Source organism: Centroberyx affinis, unplaced genomic scaffold (genome assembly GCF_046629955.1).
Source record: "Centroberyx affinis isolate AG114_WGS23_722 - 3 ecotype Tasmania unplaced genomic scaffold, CSIRO-AGI_Caff_v1 ptg000034l_1, whole genome shotgun sequence".
Lineage (NCBI taxonomy): Eukaryota > Metazoa > Chordata > Actinopteri > Beryciformes > Berycidae > Centroberyx > Centroberyx affinis.
The window spans coordinates 39768-59747 of NW_027278748.1; the positions used below are offsets into that span (position 1 = coordinate 39768).

The 19980-nt window shown below is 40.7% G+C and overlaps 1 protein-coding gene across 1 annotated transcript in view; it reads left to right on the forward strand.

Annotated features, from left to right (window-relative positions):
• LOC139641497 (protocadherin-15-like) overlaps window positions 1-19980 on the forward strand; it is a gene marked incomplete at its 3' end in the record, with an annotated part of 98643 nt that overhangs the window by 39657 nt on the left and 39006 nt on the right. Inside the window, exons 15-17 of the mRNA XM_071515918.1 lie at window positions 4318-4434; window positions 9926-10066; window positions 11160-11272. Of these exons, the coding sequence (XP_071372019.1) occupies window positions 4318-4434; window positions 9926-10066; window positions 11160-11272 (371 nt within the window). The remainder of the gene's footprint in view (window positions 1-4317; window positions 4435-9925; window positions 10067-11159; window positions 11273-19980) is intronic.

Sequence of the window (19980 nt, forward strand, 5' to 3'; positions counted from 1 at the left end):
TTCTTGCCTCATCTGCAGCAGCATTGTTAAAATTCATATAGCATTATGACATTACGTATGAGGGGTGGAAGTAACTTAAAACTTAAAATTAAATGGGTAAAAATGATGAAAATGCATGTTAATTGTATGTAATTTGATAAATTTGTGATTTGATAAAAACAGACCAATTTTCATAATTTATCATATATTTATATAATTTCTATTATTCGTTATCGATAATTTAAACAACAAAATTGCCAATTCATTTAAGGCGAGCCCCAGAAGGGTGATGAAAATGAATGTGGATTGAAAAGCATTATGATGAAATTGCATGTGAAAAAGACAGTAATACATCGTCACGTGGCTTGATAAATTCAAATAGCTCTGTGTTTTATCGTGTAGCATGAGCAATTTTTGTCACTTTCACCCATTTGTTGAATGTTAGCCAGAGCAGCAAATCATTTTACGGTATTTTTATCACCTGAACGTTTGATAAAAAATAAATAAATAAATAGGGAAATTGGGTAAATAAACAAAAATCTAAAAAAGAACAGTATGCCTTAGAAAATGGTTGTGTATGCATGCAGTGTCGTAAATGGGCTAGAACCATAAAAAAAAAACCGGTATGGTCCAGATCATCACTAAACTGACATCTTCCATTTTCTATGTAATTACTACATCATTTCATGGTTCCATGTTGGAAAAGTAATTACAGGTACTTATCAACTCCACCAATTGCCCTGTTGCTCCATTTTCCCCATAAGTAGTACATACTGTTATGGCATTCTTTCCACGAAATGTCCTGACAATTAATAATTACACAGCAACCCGGAAAATAAAGTGTTTACTGGAAATTATTCTCATCGTAGCATCTGTTAGCACCTTGAGAGAGGATTGTTGTCCGGGGATGGCCCATTATTCTGAAACCCCAGTAGTCCGAAAAATGTCCACCCCATTGGACCGAAAGCCCATTTGTCCGACAGCCTGTTATCCCGGAGCTGGTTGGGTTGAGGCATGGGGTCACTGAGGTTAGGGTTAGAGCAAGCTTACGGTCAAGGCTGTCAGAAGCCACGGGTCTGGATGGAGCCAGGCATGGAGTTTTCAGACTATTGGAGTTTCGGAATAGTGGGCCGTCGGAACGATGGCATGGCACCTGTTGTCCAGCCTTGTCTAGTCGAGAACACCACCAAAATGTTTGATCTCATCACGACCATGATGATGGATAATACAAGTGTCCTTCAACGGTTTTTCATTTTGTCCCAGGAAACTCTAACCCAAAGTCAGAACCTCATACTAACTTCAGGTTAGAACAAGGTTAATGACTAAAATTATTTGTGTGTGGGATGTTATCGGTAACTACAGTGACGGTTTCGCACAAGTCAGAATCCTCTCTTGTCAAAGCCCACAAGCAGAGTAACTCTCACTCTTACTGTGGCATTGTATTCTGTATTGAAACCTAGTTTGAAAGATAGCGTGTCAAGATATTCAGTGCCCAGGCTGAATGTATTTCCTTCGTAAAACGTGTTTTGGCCTCCCAACCTACCTGTCCGCACAGTCTCACCCAGACAAAGACAGGTTGATGGATAGGTGCATCTGCCGTAGACCCGGTGCTATTCCAGGTCTGAATGACTCATTAGCTTTGTGACTGCAATTATGTCAGGATTTTCAGGAGCTTGTGTTCCCTTTCCAACCTTTCAAGAGATTAAAAGCTGAATCCAAACGAAAGGATTAGACGCCTTCTGTTGTGACACTGCATGTGTGTGTGTATGCTTTAGTGTTTGTATGTGCATGTGTGCATGCTTGTGTGTCTGTGTGCGTCTACATGTCTGTGTGTGTCTCCCTTCTCTCTCCCTGCGTATTACGTGCATTCATGTGTGTGCATGCATATTTATCTCTGTGTGGATGTATTTTGTCCGTATCCACCCCTAGTGACCGTAGGATGCAGAATTTAGCCACTGAGAAGCACAACAAACACTTTGTTCCCATACGTTTCCCATTTTACACTGACGACATGTAAAATGAGAGGAAGTGCCTGAGCTTATTCAAGCAGGCTCGCTGCATGGCCTACCTACCTGTAGCGTGAGTTTGTCCTCCGATAAGGACAAGCTTTGATGCAGTGTTCTTGCTGTCACCCAGGAACGGTGTTTGATAGGATAAGGCACAGCAGAGCTAACGTTATCAAACCCTTATGTCTGCTATTTGAAATGGCAGACATGAATTAGAGTGAGCCTAATGGATTCACGCAGGCTTCCCGGGGACTAGAGATGGAGCTGATTCCAATGATTCCACTTCCTTCCTCATATAACACCTCCAGAGGGTTATTTGAAGTCACTCATGTTTGATTTCTCCTTGTTTTGTTTTGTTGTTTCTTCCGTCGGATGCCTTGCAGTGATGGATTGGGTGTCCTGCGTGTCTTGCTGTTCCAAATGAATCTCCCAAACTTTTCCCTCTATTCTTTTACTTCAGCAATGTAAGACAGACACCCATCTGTGTGTGTGTGTGTGTGGGTGTGGATGTTGGAGTGCGCGTGCGCGTGCACATGAACACTAGTGCATGCATGTTTTTATCTGTACACGGGTGCGCCTGTGCATGCATTGTGTTCTCAACCTTCATTGTGAACAGTTGCAGCATGAGGACTAGGCTTTGCTGTTGAAAGCAAGCGCTGTGGGTCATAGATTTTCTGCTAGAAACACTAAACAAGCTGTGTATAGATCCAAGAGAGACTGCCCTCTACCACTGACTTTATAGAACACTTACTGTTGCCCGCGGCTTGGACAAGAGCAAAAAAAAACTAAAGAGAAAGAAAGGATCAGGCTCCAGCATACGTAAAACTAAGATATTCCTGAGAGATATATGAATGACTTACTGAATTTCAGCAAAGCAAAGGTTGCACAGTAACTAGGTTTCATTTCTTTGCAGGCCCATGTAGAGCTCTGCTGTATGCTAACTGAAGGAGAGAGATAGTGATTAAAAGCAGTGGTGATGTTATTCCATTCTCCATACTATCTTCGGAGCCGTGAATCACTGCTCTCCAACAAGAACCGTGTCATGTCCTGAGGTGTCTAAAGTAAAGTGGGGTTTTTTTTCTTTTAATGTAGAGATGAGGACAGTAGGACAGCAGCGACTTGGTGTATTCAACTGTAGTTCTAAAATTCATGAGGACATTTAATGTGTCAGTCATAGTGTTCTGCTGGTTCTAAGGGCCAGGATTAAGGTTAAGAATTAGTTTTTCATCCTGTACTTGTGTTTGAATGGTAATTGATCAACCGCCTACCTTGGTTTGATGTTCTATTATTCTCATGTTGCTCACTGTGTGCTTTTATGTCCGTATGGTCATGGTTTGGTTCAAGTAAAGGAGGCATGGAAACATCCATTATTGTTTACACCACATTTTCAAAGGATACCTGATAGGGGTGCAAACCCATAGTATTGAAAAACATTGTATTGCATTAAGTTGCACAGAATAATGAAACTAGGTTTTAAGGCAGCCAGCCACAGTGGCTTGTGTTTGCAGATTTTCACCTGCTAATTTAGTATTTTAATACTTAATAGTATTAATAATAGCATAGTTTCAAATTAGAATACAAAAACATGGCGGGTAGAAGTGACAGGCTTACCAGCCACTGTGAATAATTATCATTTGGCTGGAGACTATTTCCACATGTGATTGCATTTTGGGTGTTCAAAGTGCATGCTTCAAACGAAAATACAGAGCTAAATGTATACAAAAAAGCACATAAGCACATTGAAGATGGATACCAATAAACTGCTGCTGTAGATGGTCAGAGATGTATTGTAGTCACACTACAAATTGTGTGTGTGTGTGTGTGTGTGTGTGTGTGAGAGAGAGAGAGAGAGAGAAAGGGAGAGAGAGAGCAAGCGAGAGTGTGAAGCCTGGGGCATGGTGGATTACTGGAATGGTTGAATTTTCCTAATTTCCTTTTAGATAATTGGTCCTGAATAACTTGGTGGTAGTATTAATTGAAATCAAACAAAGTAGCTGCTCCAGAACCTTCACAGCTACAATATTACCCATTCAGTATGCAGACAAAATCAGCAAAAGTAGTGGTAAAATACATTAGTAGCATATTTAATTTGATCCTCACAATACCAACCATTATCCATCACAGAAGCCATCTTGGCTTCCACCATTCCTGCCCACTCTTATTACCTGCCAGCCTGTAGGACAGTAACTGAAAATGTTGTACAATGCTGACCCAACAGTGTTGCACACTCTCAGACAATTGCAATGTTTAGTCATAAGCCGTACACATTTGCAAATAGCAGCACTTACTGATTAACAGACCTAACTTTATGCCATCTTTTTCTTGTTTTAAGGACATGAATGACTTCGCCCCTGTCTTCAATCAAGCCCTGTATAAGGGCATGGTGGCACCCAATGCGGACTCAGGAGCATACATCACAACCGTGCTTGCCACGGACCAGGACCCACCGGTGAGTATCTGACTATAAACACACTGAGGTTTAGATTTAAGATGTGTGCAGTGTATATAACATTAGTGATTAAGAAGCACAGTAATGCCATCAGTAACCTTAGGGTACAAAGTTAAAAACATGGTTTGGTGATTTTTACCTACTCCCAACCATACACATGGTGCTTTCAAAACACAAGCCATTTCAGCCTTTTCATTTTACAGGATAAATTGTAAAGCAGTATTCAAGACATTATTGAGATGCACTCATTAGAGGTACAGTACTGTATGTGTCATTTCTGTTTTATTTTTTTTCCCCCTGCACCAGTAGTTTTAATTGTAAGTGTTCCTGTTTAGCATGCTCACTTGTATGAGTCATCTCCCAGCTACCTCGGATACCTCCATGCTGCCTCAGACTCCTTTACCTTATTACATCTGAGCAGGTTCTCCTGGGATCGGAGCTATGAAGTATTTTCTTTTTGGCATCTGCAAACGAAGGAACAAAATTACACGGTGCAGAAGAGAAATTGTGACACACTGTTGCGCTCAGAAATTGTTTGACTAAGAGGAGGCTACACAGGAGCGATGGAAATCATTATTGTTTTTTTGGGGGAATGCAGCACATGCCTGTAGCTTTTTATGGCCTTGATTCCAATCTGTCAATAGTACAACAAGGCCATTTAGGGTAATGCAAAGATGCATTTCCAAGCTAATAAATACTGGATAACAAGGTTATTTTCTCCTAAGAATATTTGGTTCCATGTCATCAACCCCATGCCAAACTAAACTGGCTTTATTGGCACCTTAATATTTTATAGCACTTGGTGAGTCAGCATTCTCCATGCCCTCACATGCCCCCTCTTCCTCTCCCTTTTCTCTTGGTTTTGAAACAGGTATTTTTCTTTATAAAGTACTCAGCATTGTTAAATGAGCCATATAAACATGAGGTTGGCAAAGTTTTGTTCCACACAGGTTCCTACTCAGGTTCCTATTCAGCAGAACATGAAGAGTACCGCGGCCAAACCAGCTTGTGACTCACAGTTTTTTTTTTACAAATTTTCACAGTGAAAGAGGAATAGAAATCCCCCAGCGCCCTCACCGCCATCCCCTACTAATAGCTTCCAGCTCTGAATGGGCTTTATAGAAAAGGCTAGTATGTCTGTACTTGATGCTTGGCATTAGTGGCCCTCCTGCAGGTGGGATCTCACCAGGGGCAGGGGGGCTTGTGTACTCTCGGTAGCACATAAACGCTGAGGGATATAGATGTCAGTCTCAGCTGTAGGGGGGCAGAGTCTTTCTACCACAAGAGCGCCACAATGACTGCTGCACATCTCTCACTCTCCTTCACTCTCGCTCCTCTTCCCTCTCCACCTCGCTAACTATGCAGCTCTAAAATCATTCTTTCTACTATGACCTTGTACCTGTTTTTTTTACTCATTGATGATTGTACCCTGAGCTATTCTAATATAGATGATGAGTCACAATGGATGGGTAGAAAACACTCATTGTGTGACTGTAGGCACAGTAGGGAGCAGGCAGTGTATGAGAAACCTGGGAGTGACTCAGGAGAGTGGTTTGACAGACAGAGGGATTAGATTCCCCAACAGGAGCAGGCTAACCCAGTCTCTTATTGACCTGGATTTGGGAACTCAAAGCACTTTATTGACAGGATGCCTGTCATAGACACCTCTGTTAGGTAGAGCAGGGCTTAGTCTAGTGCTCGCTAAACACACACGTACACACAGCCTTGCACACACACACACACTCCCTCTCTAACACACACAGAAAGAGAAGAGAGGAAGTGACTTGCTCTTGCTTGAAGTCTTGATATGACAAAAATGAGCTATGTGGATTTTCTGTACTGTCTGATAGATCATAATTGTGTGTGCACCATTCCTGCTCCTACTCCTCTGTGCAGGTTCACCAAGAAAGCATAATATCTATCCACCCACACCCAGGAAACGGTGACACAAAAGATTTTTAGACAGTGACTGTATTTGTGGCAGTGCCACTCAACCCCCTTAACTTAAAGGTCAATATCAGCCTGATTCAGAGAGTAGATCACCATGGAGACAAATGTGAGGAACATTGTACGGTTCCAACAAGAAGCTTTGCTTGTCAGCACCTGAACTGAACAGTCTATTACTGGATTTTTTAAATATTTTGAACAGTCGTTTCTGACTGGAAATTCAAGTTTTTTCTGCAGTATTCTTCATCTCAGCTGGAAAACTCACTCTTGCCCCTTTTTAGGGATGCCGTTTTTGTTTGTTTTTTTTGTTTTTCTTTGTTTCAGTCTCTCAGTCGCTCACAGACCTAATACATCATTGATCAAGTCACAATACTGTCAGATGAAATTGTTTTAATGTGTTGCCTGTGCTGTGTTACTCTCTCAGCTCAAACCTCCCTGTTCTGTGGTGACTGATGCATTATCCAGTGTCTCCCAGTGCTTGTGAGCTTATTCTTTAATTCATGAACTGTCTATTTTACACTGAAGACAAGCAGAATCCGATAAAAAAAATAAAAAAATAAACAAACAAAACAAAAAATTAGTTGAAAATTGCATTCCTGCTTGCCACTCTTTGCCCCCTTTAAAAAAGTTGCCCTATAAGTTGCAGTACGGGAGTCTCAACATAAATTTCTTAGATGCCAAAGTGGTAAATATGTCCACTTTTTGTTGCTTGCCTGCAATGTTAATGACTCAGTGCGTTTACTCCAGCAGAGGGCATAAAACATTCATGGTCTGTGAGTCGAAAGCTAGACAAGAAGAGGTGTTGTAAATCAGCAAAATTCAATAGACAGAGTAAGACGTTACTGTATCTACAGTGCATTCAGAGCCAGACTTGTTTTCAAACATCATTTCTGAACCACTGCGAGCGCCGGCAAGACAAGGTAGGGTGCCAAATCCGGAAGCATCAGTGACTTCAAAACTGTGCAGTCTATTCAAGAAAATATCAGATACAGAATTGAAATGTATTTTTACTATGTTATGACTCGGGATGTTCCCGAATCCGAATACCATAGTCAGCAAAGCACGAATAATGTGTTTTAAACTAATATTTGTTCCCTCCGAATTTTGTCAATGTTATTCCGATGTTTTAATAGTAGGCCTACAGTTATGGAGAAAACATGTTCAACTGAAAATAACTTGACTGCCTTTTCTCATTGAACTCAGAAGGGGCGGGTTGGTGTGTGTTTCCCGGTCTCCCTGTCACACACACAGACCCACAATAGAGAGACTTAGGAGTTGCTTGCTCCTACACTTTTTGTTTTCTACGGGAATAATTTGATTACTAAATTAGCATTGGTGAGGCCAGTGTTTCACTTGTACTTGTTCCGGTGGATCTGCTCCTCTGTTCTGCTGGTAGACTTTGTGAGGGGGAGCTGGTTTGAGTGGGAGTGGATGAAGACTCTCTGTCCTCTGAGTCTGTTCAGTACAGCAGGGATGCTGTGTCTCGCCATTGTTCCACACTACTTGTCTTCACAAAATACAAGTTGAGCATGGACATAGTATTTTTCTTAATTTGTATTTTTGCTAGAATATGCAGATTAAACAAGGTAAGGTAAAATGAAGTGATACAAAACATACATAAACACCAAAAAGTATGCTATTTCATTTGCATACAATAAGCTCAGGGTGGAGATTTTTTTTTCCATTTTCTCATTGTTCTATGGTTGATTCTGGCTGTGTTTATAAAAGCCAATGTTTATGGATATATAACATCTAGGTTTTTGTTTGTTAAATACAGCTTAAAAGCAAACTGCTTCTGTACTTCCCTTACCTAACCCTAACCCTGTTATTGATAGGTCATTGTAAAACCATGAGTTTAATGCTTTAATATCTCCACAATAGCAATGGCAATGATTACAAAGAAATGATAAAAATATAACATTTTAGTTTTTGGGTTTTTTTGTAACCAAATTTTATTCAACAATCTGCACGTATGATGAAACAGTATTACAGATTCATACTTTTCTTTTTAGACAGTAATATCCCCCCATTATCTCCCCTTAGCCGCCCAGCATTCCCCTCCCTGCTCATAGAAACAAAATAATAATAAGTAAATATACAATAATACAATAATAACAACAATAATAATAATAATAATAATAGTTGAATAATTTAAATAAATACAGATGACAAAATGATTGTACAACTAAAAAAAAAAAAAAAAAAAAAAAAAAAAAAGGGGGAGAAGAAGAAAAGGAATGGACAACATTTTAGTTTAAACCACACCCACTTCTGATCTAAATCAGAAGTGGGTTTATCAGAATACAATACAATTATTTTGGTTGGTTGAAGAAATACAGATACAAATACAATAGTACCACCTCCACACACCCCTAGTTATGACTCAGGAAAACCTGCTTCTTTGTTATTCAAAAGTGAAAATTGACTTTTCCGATTTGCTTTGTATGGTTCAAATGGCCTAGGGCTCAACTATACTTCTGAGTGAGTTTCTAAAGGTTAAATGGTTACTGACTTGACTGTACTGTAAACTGTGTGTTTGGCCTTGAGCGAAGCTTTTTTAACCAACTCTAGAGCCACACTGTAGAGGTCTCAATACTGGCTAGCCAGGCTGCCTGGGTAGGATGCTGCTGTTGGAGTTGCTTGGTATCAATGCTACTGTTCTGTTTTGAAGAGCTTTTAGAGAAAAGACTGTTTTTTTTATGGTGATTCCCTTCAGTGAAATCATTCTGATAGTTTCATAACCTCTCAGAGATATATTTGTGTGAGTAAGCCTCCCAAGGGACCTAGCACTCCTACGGGATTTACCTCCCTCCTCTAGCCCCAGGTTTTACCCAGTCCCTAGGGTGTAAAATCAGTTCAGGCTGGGGAACAGTGCTTCAAAAAGCTTATTAAAAATCAGACTGGATTTGAAGTCCAAAGGGATGAAACTGAAATAAGCTAGCTATAGAGATGATCAGCAATCAGGAACCGTGATTAATCTTAATCAAAGGGTCATATTAGAGTCCAAGCTCTCGCTAATGAAAGTAAGTGTGTGGCACTGGAGAGCGAGGGGGTGGGCCTAATTGGGGAGTTTTTAATTCCAAATGAAAGGGAAGAGGTCTGAATCAATGAGTAATAGAGAGTTAATATTAGGCAGTATGATAAGGGGCAGGCCTAATGAGGGCTATGACAAGCTTAAGAGTTGTTAATATGGATAAAGGTATGAAGTGATACATTTGCATGAAGAGCATCCTTCAGATGACACAGACAGAAGAGCAACCTTTTCCCACGTATACCACTTCAGTTCTGTCTCATGATAAAGATATGTGCTGATAAACAATCAACTAACAGTAGAGGTAAAAAAAATAAAAAATAAAAAAATATGTTAAATACCCAAGCAGGCTGTAGCCACACAGCATGGCTTTACATCATATAATGCCTTTTTCCCTCTATACTTTAATGCATTCTGTCTTACTTTACAGCTGAGTATGGTGGAAGACAGAGTACTGTCCATATAAATGTATTGTTATTACTATAGTTACTGTTTTTCTTCCCCTTCTTTCAGGACACTCCAGCCGGCGTTGTCCGCTACAGAGTGGACATGGACAGATCGGGCTACAGTGGGAAAATCTTTGACGTGAAAGAGCAGTCTGGAATCGTCGTCACGAGGGTCAACCTCAACGAAGAGCCGACCACCACCTTCAAGGCGAGTGATGGTGACGATGCGAATGACGGTTATAATGCAGAACAACACATCCACTTTATCATCTAAAACATCGCTATGCTAGACTTGAATGAAAGTGGTGCTGCTGCTCATTTGGCTAAACTGTAAACCAATGATGATAATGACTGTGATGATAATGACTATGGTGATGATGATGGCGCCATTGGCAATAATGATGATGATGATGATGATGACTGATGCTGCTCAAATCTCATATCACAGATACAAACACAAAAGAATCACATAGTTCCACTGTAGAGAAGCTACTTCGCTCTCTGCTGCCTGTTGCTAAATTCTTACTGCCCTGTGCCTTTTAACTGTAATAGTTAAAAGGCACAGGGCAATAGTGCCAATGAGGATCAATGGGTCAGAAAAATATGCATATTGAACTAATGGACTCTTCAATTTCTGAGATCATTTTGAGAGTATTAGCATCATGTTGCCCGCATCGCCTTAGCCATCAGGTCATTGCTCCTTTTGCATCTGTGACCAAATGAGTAAGCGCCAGTGATATTGAGTTTTCTCCTATCTTATAGTTGGATGGATGCATGCCCAGCCTCCCATGTAAGGGTATTTTAGTTCAGTTGAGGTGACATTAGCAAGGCATATCTGTGGTTCTGAATTGTGGAGCAGGTGCTGTGGGATATTAGGTCCTAATGAGGACCAGTCTCTTACACACCCACGTTGACTCTCTTCCTTTATTTCTGCATTTCTCCTTCCTACTCGCTTAGCCTATATTTTTTTTTCCTCTTGTGTTTTCCTTTCTCTGTGTCTGTCTCTGTTTCTTCTCCTTCTCTCCCCAAGGCTCCAGTCTCCACAGTCTATGAATGTAGATCGATACATTCATACTCGCTCCCTGGGAGGTTTGCAGGCTGCTAGCCAGATCTGATTTTGCTAGCCTGTATTTGTTATTAGGATGCCAAACATGTCTACAGAAACATGCTTGGCAACCACAAAGGGGATTGATTTAGAGTGTAGTGAAAAAATAATTGTGTGTGTGGTGTGTGTGTGTGTGTGTGTGTGTGTGTGTGTGTCTCTGTGTGCATGTGTGCATATTCTCTCTTTCCCTCTGCAGTTATATGTGATAGCCTATGATAAAGGGGAGCCGGTGAAGTTTGACACTACTTTGGTGCAGATCACCGTCCAGCAGCCCTCTCGCATCCCGGTCTTCAGTGAGAGCGAGTACATGTAAGTCTTCCTGACACACTATCGATGCTCCTGCTTCTGCTGCTAAATTCTCACACCCAAGGGTGTAGTACACTTTGCACATTTAAATGTAATGTAGTTTGACTGTGTGATAATATTTCAGAGAGAGAGATAGAGAGAGAAAGAGAGAGGGGAGGGTGTGTGTGTGTGTGTGTGTGTGTGTGTGTGTGTGCAGGTAGTGGACAAAGATATTTTCATAACACCTTGACACACATTCACATCCCTGGTCACATCTTCCATTCAGCTTCTAATACTTTAATGAATATTTAACCACTCAGTGAATTATATATTCACTACTTCATTTATTATTTAAAGCAGTTATCATTATGTGATAATGTTAGCTACCTGTGCATTATGTTCTAATTCAGGATTGCATTTCAAGAGGCACGCAGTATGCTTCAGACAGATTGTTTTCAACACCCAGTAAAAAGGCCTGGGTTCGGATATCTCCCCCCTGTTTCACGCTCTCTTTTCCCTCTATAACTGAATAATGAGTTTTGTGTATAAATATGTATAAGGGGTTCAGGGTAGATGATGCTGATCATCAGTACTGTAAACCACATTTGTTTCTCTCTGAGGGCAAAGCAGGGCTTCCCCCTGAGTTTATTAAGAGGGTCTATTGGCAAGATTAAATGTTTAGAGTGTTCAGCTGGCAGAGAGAGATGCAGGGAGAGGGAACAAATCTATACCGCTCTGACGTGACTGGCTGCTACACATGCAGTATAAAGCTGTATTGGGCCACCGCTGAGCTGAGTTTGTTTGCACTGATGTTAGTGTGCCTTAGGAGGAGGCCAAGAAATAATGTATAATTAAAAAACTTGGATTATTAACAGCTTGCATCATTAGCTGAAGCTGCATTGAAAATCTCTTATGAGTGAGTTCCAGCATCAACAATTTCATTGTGTAATGTTTTTGCCACAGTAGGTACCTGTTTGAAGTGTTTAAGGGATTCTAGCCAGAGTGTGAAGCTTGGAGTCTGGTGGTAAAGTTGCCTGGCTCAGAGTAGTCTCTGGGAGCTTAAAGTAAAGCTTGTTAGAAGTGGATTGATTTACTAGCTTGTATGTCAGTCAAAGTAGGGAGTCTTGGCAGACTGTATCTTCTCTAATAGAATTTGATATGCCTTTATGCATTAGACAGTGAATATAAGTCCTGCTCAACCTGTCAACACCTCAGTTGAGGTGTGTGTGTGTGTGTGTGTGTGTGTGTGTGTGTGTGTGTGTGTGTGTGTGTGTGTTTCTGTCCATTTGTCAGCCTGTTCACATGTGCATGGTAGTGTGTGTGCGTTTGTGTATGTGTGAGCATTAGTGTATTTCCCCATACAAAGGACAATGCGCACATTGTATACATGTTTTCTTGATGGTGTGTAATCCAACACTTTGTGTGTGTGCTCACGTTCTCCTATTGAGCTTTATCAAGTGATTGATCAATGTGATACACAGGCACAGCAGCATAGCAGTTGAAGGGCCATAGATTAGTGCTTTGAATGAGTGTTCTGTCCGACACACACACATGGAAGGTCGGGACCACAGGCGCAGACCTCTGTAGGGCATCACATTGACAGTGCTAACCGTACACAGTGGCAGCCCGCCATAAATTATGAGCCATGAAAGCATTAGCCAGGTGCTTGAGCTTTCCTGCTGGACAAGGTTCTCTCCAACGGAGAGCCTCCAATCTGCTCGCTCAACGATGAACGGTCTCTTCATTTCTCGCCTCTCTGTCTTGCCCCATCTTCCTCTCCCAGAGGAACCTTTTGAACACAAATCACTCTCTAAACGTCCTCAGAAGATCTCGTCCGTCTCAGTGAAGGCAGTTAGTTATAGCAGCAATCAGGTAAGCTGTGCCTACGGCCTCAGAGCACACAATTAAAACAGCTCTGCGGGGCTTTGGCCGACTTAATGATTTCTGCTCCGGCTTTATGGTCGGTTCCTTCCATCTGTCAGAGGGAAATGAGGAGTTCCCAGTCATTGTTGGCTTATACTGTAGCCACTACTGTAGCAGCATGCCGCCACTTGCTTCCACAGACTTTGAGCGGAAGACCTCGGTTCTTTTTCGATGGAAACAGAAATATTACATTTAGTATTTCATAATTGCCTTAATTACCCAATTAACAGTCATTCTAATCTTTGTATTCATCTAATGCATAAGTTTTCCTATTTTTATGTTAAATAAAATATGTGGATTAAGTATAGCTAATGTGCATGAACAGATTTAATTATATTTTAATTATATTATTCTTAATTATTCATTATATCATAACAGTTTATTTAGACCTATCTCTAGATCTAATTCTACATCTCTTTCAAACTGGCAGAGAAAAAACATGTTTTTTTCTAGATTATGTACCAGTTGAAATTGCAGTGTGCTTGCTGTCCAAGTTTAGTTCACTTTTCTGTAAAATGTTGCACAGAATCAGACTTAATCCAGTGTTCCCTCAGCTGCAGTTAACTATGGCAGCTATTACTCTGGTTTTCGTAGCCCTATCATTAAATCACTGTGAATGACTCTTTTATATGGAACTCACGGACACATCCCTGTGGGGAAGTCTTTAGCACTGGGCACAGGGGAAGAGAATGAATATTTATTTTCCCCTGCATGTGTGACTGCAGTAGATGAGGGTAAGCTGCTATCTAAGATAGTCCCACTATGTGAATCCCCCCTCCTCCACCCAGGCTACTTTTCTGGCCCGGCATTGCAAACCTGCAGCCTGAGCATTTTTCCGTGCTGCTTATCTCCCCCACAGCACTTCTCGTTCTAAATCTACTCTAAATCGCATGAGACTTTTGCCTCGCCACTTCTGAGTTTGTCATTTTGCTCTCCTCCTCCTTTCGCCCACCAAGCCCCCACATCCCTTGAGTTTTCTTCTCAGCTGACGTCTCTCGCAGTCAGTTTCTTTCTCACTTTGTCTTCCCTTGATTCTTGCTTCATTCTACAGTAGCCCTTCATTTCCTCCCTAGAGAGGGGGTGTATTTGTGTGTGTGTGTGTGTGTGTGTGTGTCTGGTGTGTCTCTGTGTGTGCGTCTGTGTATAAAGGCCTTAATTGATCGGTGCAAGTTTTTGGCTCAGTGTAATTAAATGTTCATTAGTCATCTATTACTGTACATTAACCTCAGTATTGACCCAATTGGTGCTTTGTTTTAACTGCAGTCTTCATTTAAACACATGCCACTGGAGGCAAATTATTATCATAATTACTATTAATACTGTGGTTTTGTATATTATAACAGGAATTATGTAATGCACTGCATAACAGAAAATAGTGATTTATCATAATAAAAGAAAGGCATTTTTTATTTATTTGTTTTGTTTATATAAGTGAAGTTTAAATAAGTAAACTTGATAAACTTGTAGCTTTTGCTTCTGTGACATCATTCAAAGGATGGCGTGTTTACTGAGTGAAAACCGTCATATGGAGCACTGCGTTAGTTCATGTATGCCATCATCTGATTGGCATCAGCTGTCCCATCCAAACATCAGTTGATCAGGATCAGCTGACAATCACCAATCACGTTCAAACAAGTCAATGAGGCGGTGTTTATAATCTGACAGCTCACACTCTCACTCTGCTTATCATTCACGCCACTGCTGCTGTTGACCCAACTCCCTCCACCAGCCCAACCTCCTCCTGCTGTTATCTGTACACAGGACGCTTGTGCAGGCTATCTTTGAATTATGTCTGGTTGTATGTCATGGTTTTCATATATTGAATGATGCATGTCTACTATGCTTTGGGGTCTTATTGCACTCCCTGCAGAGTGTCTTGCTGCTTGGATTCATTGGGGAGCATCCTCAAGAGCAGAGCCTTATCTGCCAAATACAACTATATAACCATTTGTTGCTATAATGGTCCAACTCCTTTGACGTAAAATTCTCTGACTGAATTGGGAGTTACAAGGTGCACTATTATCTTCTCCCTTCACAGTAGCACATTTAATGATCAATCTAGGGAGCTGTAGCTGCAGACAGCAGACATTGTCCACTACCTGCAGCATTAATATGCAGTCTGGCAATCCTGACAACAACACTACAACCCATTATTGAGCGATGCTCTTAGTTATACTGTTAGCATAGTAAACAGTGTCAGCACTGAGTATTACTACAAGCAACAACATCTTGTCAAACAAACACTTATGGTAGCTGCCCCACTAATGACTGAATTAGTGGCAATAGTGTTGCAAACTACTGCCACTTAGTGTGCAAACATTTGGTTTGCTGCTACATGCATACATGCATATGCATACATATTAGCCTTTCCTATTCTGAAAGGTGTCTTTTCTATGTAATAACCTAGAGAAATAGCTTTGTCCCTATTACTCCATGTGAGTTTGGTCCTCTGGCTCTGGCTATGAATGTCACGGTGGTAATAGCTCAAACTGCTGAATTTTGTACAGATGATCTCTGTTCTCCTGCTTCTCTGCTTTTATAGACCATAGAAACTGTCTGTGTAAAATTTCCTATGGCTCTCTGGTCACAATGTGAGCATTGATTTAGTGTTCTCAGTGGTCTGACTCACAATGACTGTACAATACCTGAAATAGAGGTTTGTCCTGGGGCTTGTAGCACCAGTCACGCTGGACTCCACTGACTTTTAGCTTCTCATCAATCAGCCATCAATTACCCATCAAATAAAAATGATATCCCAAGGAACCACTGCCAGTCATTTTGGAGAAATCTGAAACAAAAAGACAACCACACTCTACATCGACCGTTCTTGACCTCTGGAAGCAGATAGCATTTGTCATGTTCAGAGAAAACAAATCTATCCGTATCATTTTTCCAATTCAGACAGGGCTGTAATTCACACATAATTAGCCAGATCACTTGCTTTCATAGCACATAGCTCTTTCACTGGCAGCATTTTTGCAACTGTTGTTTCACCAGACATGATGTATGCAAGTCATAGAGGCACTCACAGCCTACTCATCCATGCTCATGCCAGGCACTTAAAGAGGCAGCTATAAAAGCTACAGTGTACTCTCCACACACTGTCTTAATGCCTGACTGCAATGCTACATAAACAAGCACTCTCACCCCTCTCTTCTCTTTTTCTAATGTCTCTCTGTTTAAGTACTCCCCAACAGACACACAGACACACACACACACACACACACACACACACACTCTCTCATAGAGAGAGTCGTCTGTCTGTCTGTCTGTCTGTCTGTCTGTCTATCTATCTATCTATCTATCTATCTATCTATATATATATCTATCTATTTATCTATCCTCAGCTATAATGTATGGAGCTCATTCGTACCTGTGAAGGGCATGATTGATTTTCTGCAGCAAGTTTGAAACTGCTGCCCTGAGCCTTGAACTCTCAGCACCAGCAGCATTGACCTTTCCCTCTTCTCTGCTAAGTAGACGGGCATCACATGTCTGTCTAACAGACGCCAAGCAGCACTCTTTGCACACACTCCAAATATCACCTAAAGGTCAATGCTTAAAACCCAGGAAAAAGCTGTGCTAGATACTGTTAAGGGTTTATGCTAACATTACAGATAAGAAGTATCAGGACCAATGAATGGTATTGATGGGCCCAAGCTATCTAAACCAGTGTGTGCTGCTAAATGAATGGAATTGCAAAGGCTGCAGTAGAAATCTGCAATCATCAAAATATCCCAAAAGTCATAATATAATATAATATAATATAATATAATATAATATAATATAATACAATACGATAGAACTTTGTCAGGTTTCGCAGAAATTTTGTATCCATCATAGCAGCTCCGTTTTAAAAAAGAAACACACATAACACACAATCACATTGAACATAAAACCCATAATCACACTATACACAATTACACATTATTATATTATATTATATTATATTATATTATATTATATTATATTATATTATATTTTTGTTTGCACAGTGTGGTTTCTGAACTGCTCAGTGATATAGCTGTTATATAGCTGTATAGCTGTTGCAATAGCCTCTTTTTACTGAGATGGGTGGTAAGGCTGGAAATTATTGGGTGAGAGTGTGTAAGCAAGTACAAGTAAGGTAATGCAGTGTCAGTGCAGTGTAAGTCTAGGTTAGTGTTATTCAAAGAAACATCTGAGATGGAAAGTGGCCACTTGACAACCCTGATATGCTCGTTCTCTCCCACACTTCATTCTTCTGACTTCCAAGCCACATTTCTATGGAGCTGCTCACCCATATTTAATAGCACAAGGGATAGTTATATCAGATCCTGTGCATTGGTGACATGTCACATCGTATTATATCTTGTATTATTATAACGTGGCATATGATCAAAATGATAATAGACATGACAAAGATAATATTAGAAAAAGGGTTTGCGGTAATCTGTCAAGGACATTCTGCTGAACTGTCCAATGTCGTCCTATAGGTGAGGCCTTCAGGTGTTAGAATAGATAATTCTGTCAATAGCGGAGAGATTTGTTGGTGAACCATGGAGGATGGCATGAGTACCTACATGGCACTGCATGATACCACATAGCAAGCCTGAGCAGCCGGCCCAGTTTGGACAACACAGTCGACCACCAGTGCCCATGCATTTCCCGGCCAGGCCTCCTCTTGCGTGTTAAATGACCCAGTGGATGATATGTGAAGTGATGTCCTGTGGGCAGAGATGGCTAAGCTGGCACAGAGTGGTACACACTGCCTGGCTGCACAATGAATGTTGTTATTCCAGCTTTGTTAACGTTTTCCATCTTCCCCCCCCACAAGATATTTTTGACTGAAGCCCCTTTCTTTCTTGTGGAACTCAGAAAAATGGCTCACCATGAATACAAAAGAGATACTGAGGTCTGGTGTGGCAAGATAAGTGATCAGAGGAATAGCTCAGGGAGGGAAATGATCAGAGTAGGAGTTGCAAACATTTTTTTTTTTATAGAGCGTGATGGTTTAATGTGAATACTTGCTTAAGCATTACTGCATGTCAGAGGTGGCGGATTTCTGAGTTGTTTGTTAGTACCAGAGCATTTCCTGGTAAATCGTCTTAGGAAGTTTGAGCCTGCTGCTCAGAAAAAATTATGTGCTAATATCCGCTAGCGTAGCATTTGTCTTACAACTGAGACAGCAGATGCTGGGGGAGGTGATAAATTGTTAATTTGTCCACAAATTTAGGAATTTGGTATGAATAAAATGTATAGTAATAGTTTTGAATTGAAGTAGCTGGGGATAATGTTTTGTTTCCCCACTGAAAGGCCCTCCTGTTTAACATAAGCTGTGTAATGTTGGGTAGCTGGAAGGACAAATCCACATTTGATATGTAACAAAATAACAAAATCCAATTTCTAAGTAGCATTTGAGCCAAGATGGTTTTGTACGGGATGAAATTGCCCCCCTCTTCTAGGAGGGTCAATGCCTTTCCTGGAGGAGGGCTGGAGGAGGAGGAGGGGGGGTAACAGAGAATGATGATCTAGCAACTGCTTCACAAACAGGAGTGAAATGCTGCCTCTTGAAATTTATTGCCAATTGAAGTTCATGAATAAAAGAAGAAATTCCCACAATAGTTACTGAAATAAGCTATGCAGCTCAGTTCAAATCCTCATATTCTAACATTTTGATTGGTCATTAGCAGTGCTTAATTTGTAAATGATGAACACCAAGGGTCGGTGTTCCCGCGAGTCGGTGTGGAGGGAAAAGGTTCCGGAACATATCAAGACAACAAGCGCATTGGAGGCACGGTGGTGCTCAGTGCAGCCATATAGCTTACTGTAGACCTAACAGCCTAAACATTACTAAATGACTGACTATATGACCTTAGAGCTCCGACTACTGGGACCTATAACATTTGATTATTGCATAGGCTACATAATGCTCATTTTTACAAACCTGCCCTTCAAGTAGTAGACTAAAGCTATAACTGCACTGTGCATAACAAAAATGCCCACATAGGCTACTATGAGACATCCTAATCATACATAAAGGAAACTGCAATGGCTTCAACCATTTACCAGAGAAATTCTGGTTTGAGTAGTTACGCATCAATATTCAATACAAATACTTTCATAGGATATCAATTTTGAATGTAGGAAACAATGTCAGCGAATAATGCAGTAAAACATGTCGTGGTGCAGCTAGAAGTAGACCTAAATGCGACACTCAGCTGGACCACGCTGGTTTTGAAATGCCCACAGTGATGTGGCTTACAGCCCTTCACTCAACCAATTCTCATATTATTACCAATTATTTCTGGACACTCAACATAACATGCGCAATTGCCTGCATATTTAACTGTGGGACTTACAGGTCCGCACTCCAAAAAATGTCTATTTCGCAGTCATCTATGCAAATATGAATTTTGATTGTCCCAGCAGAGACCTAATAGATTACAGAATATGCTAACACGTTTACAAAAAAAAAAAAAATCATGCTTACCTTGTCTAATTTTCCAAAATAGTCCACACAGCAGATATATGGACAGCAAATTCAACATTTAGCCATGACACTGTCTGAAGTTTACCATAACACACTCTGCAGAGCAGCTCACTCATGTGTGACGTGATTACAATGTGCTTGTTGTTACTTTCTAAAAGGGTAATCACATGTCTTCATATGGAAATGAGACAGTTAGGTTTTTGGAAGGGAGGGGAAAGGAAAGAAGAGTCAACAATTGGGAGTATTGCATGGCAGACAAAAAAAAAAAAAAAACATTTGATGCCACCAGGTGCCGGGTCCAAGCAAATAGGTACCGGAATGCAGGTAGTCCAAAACC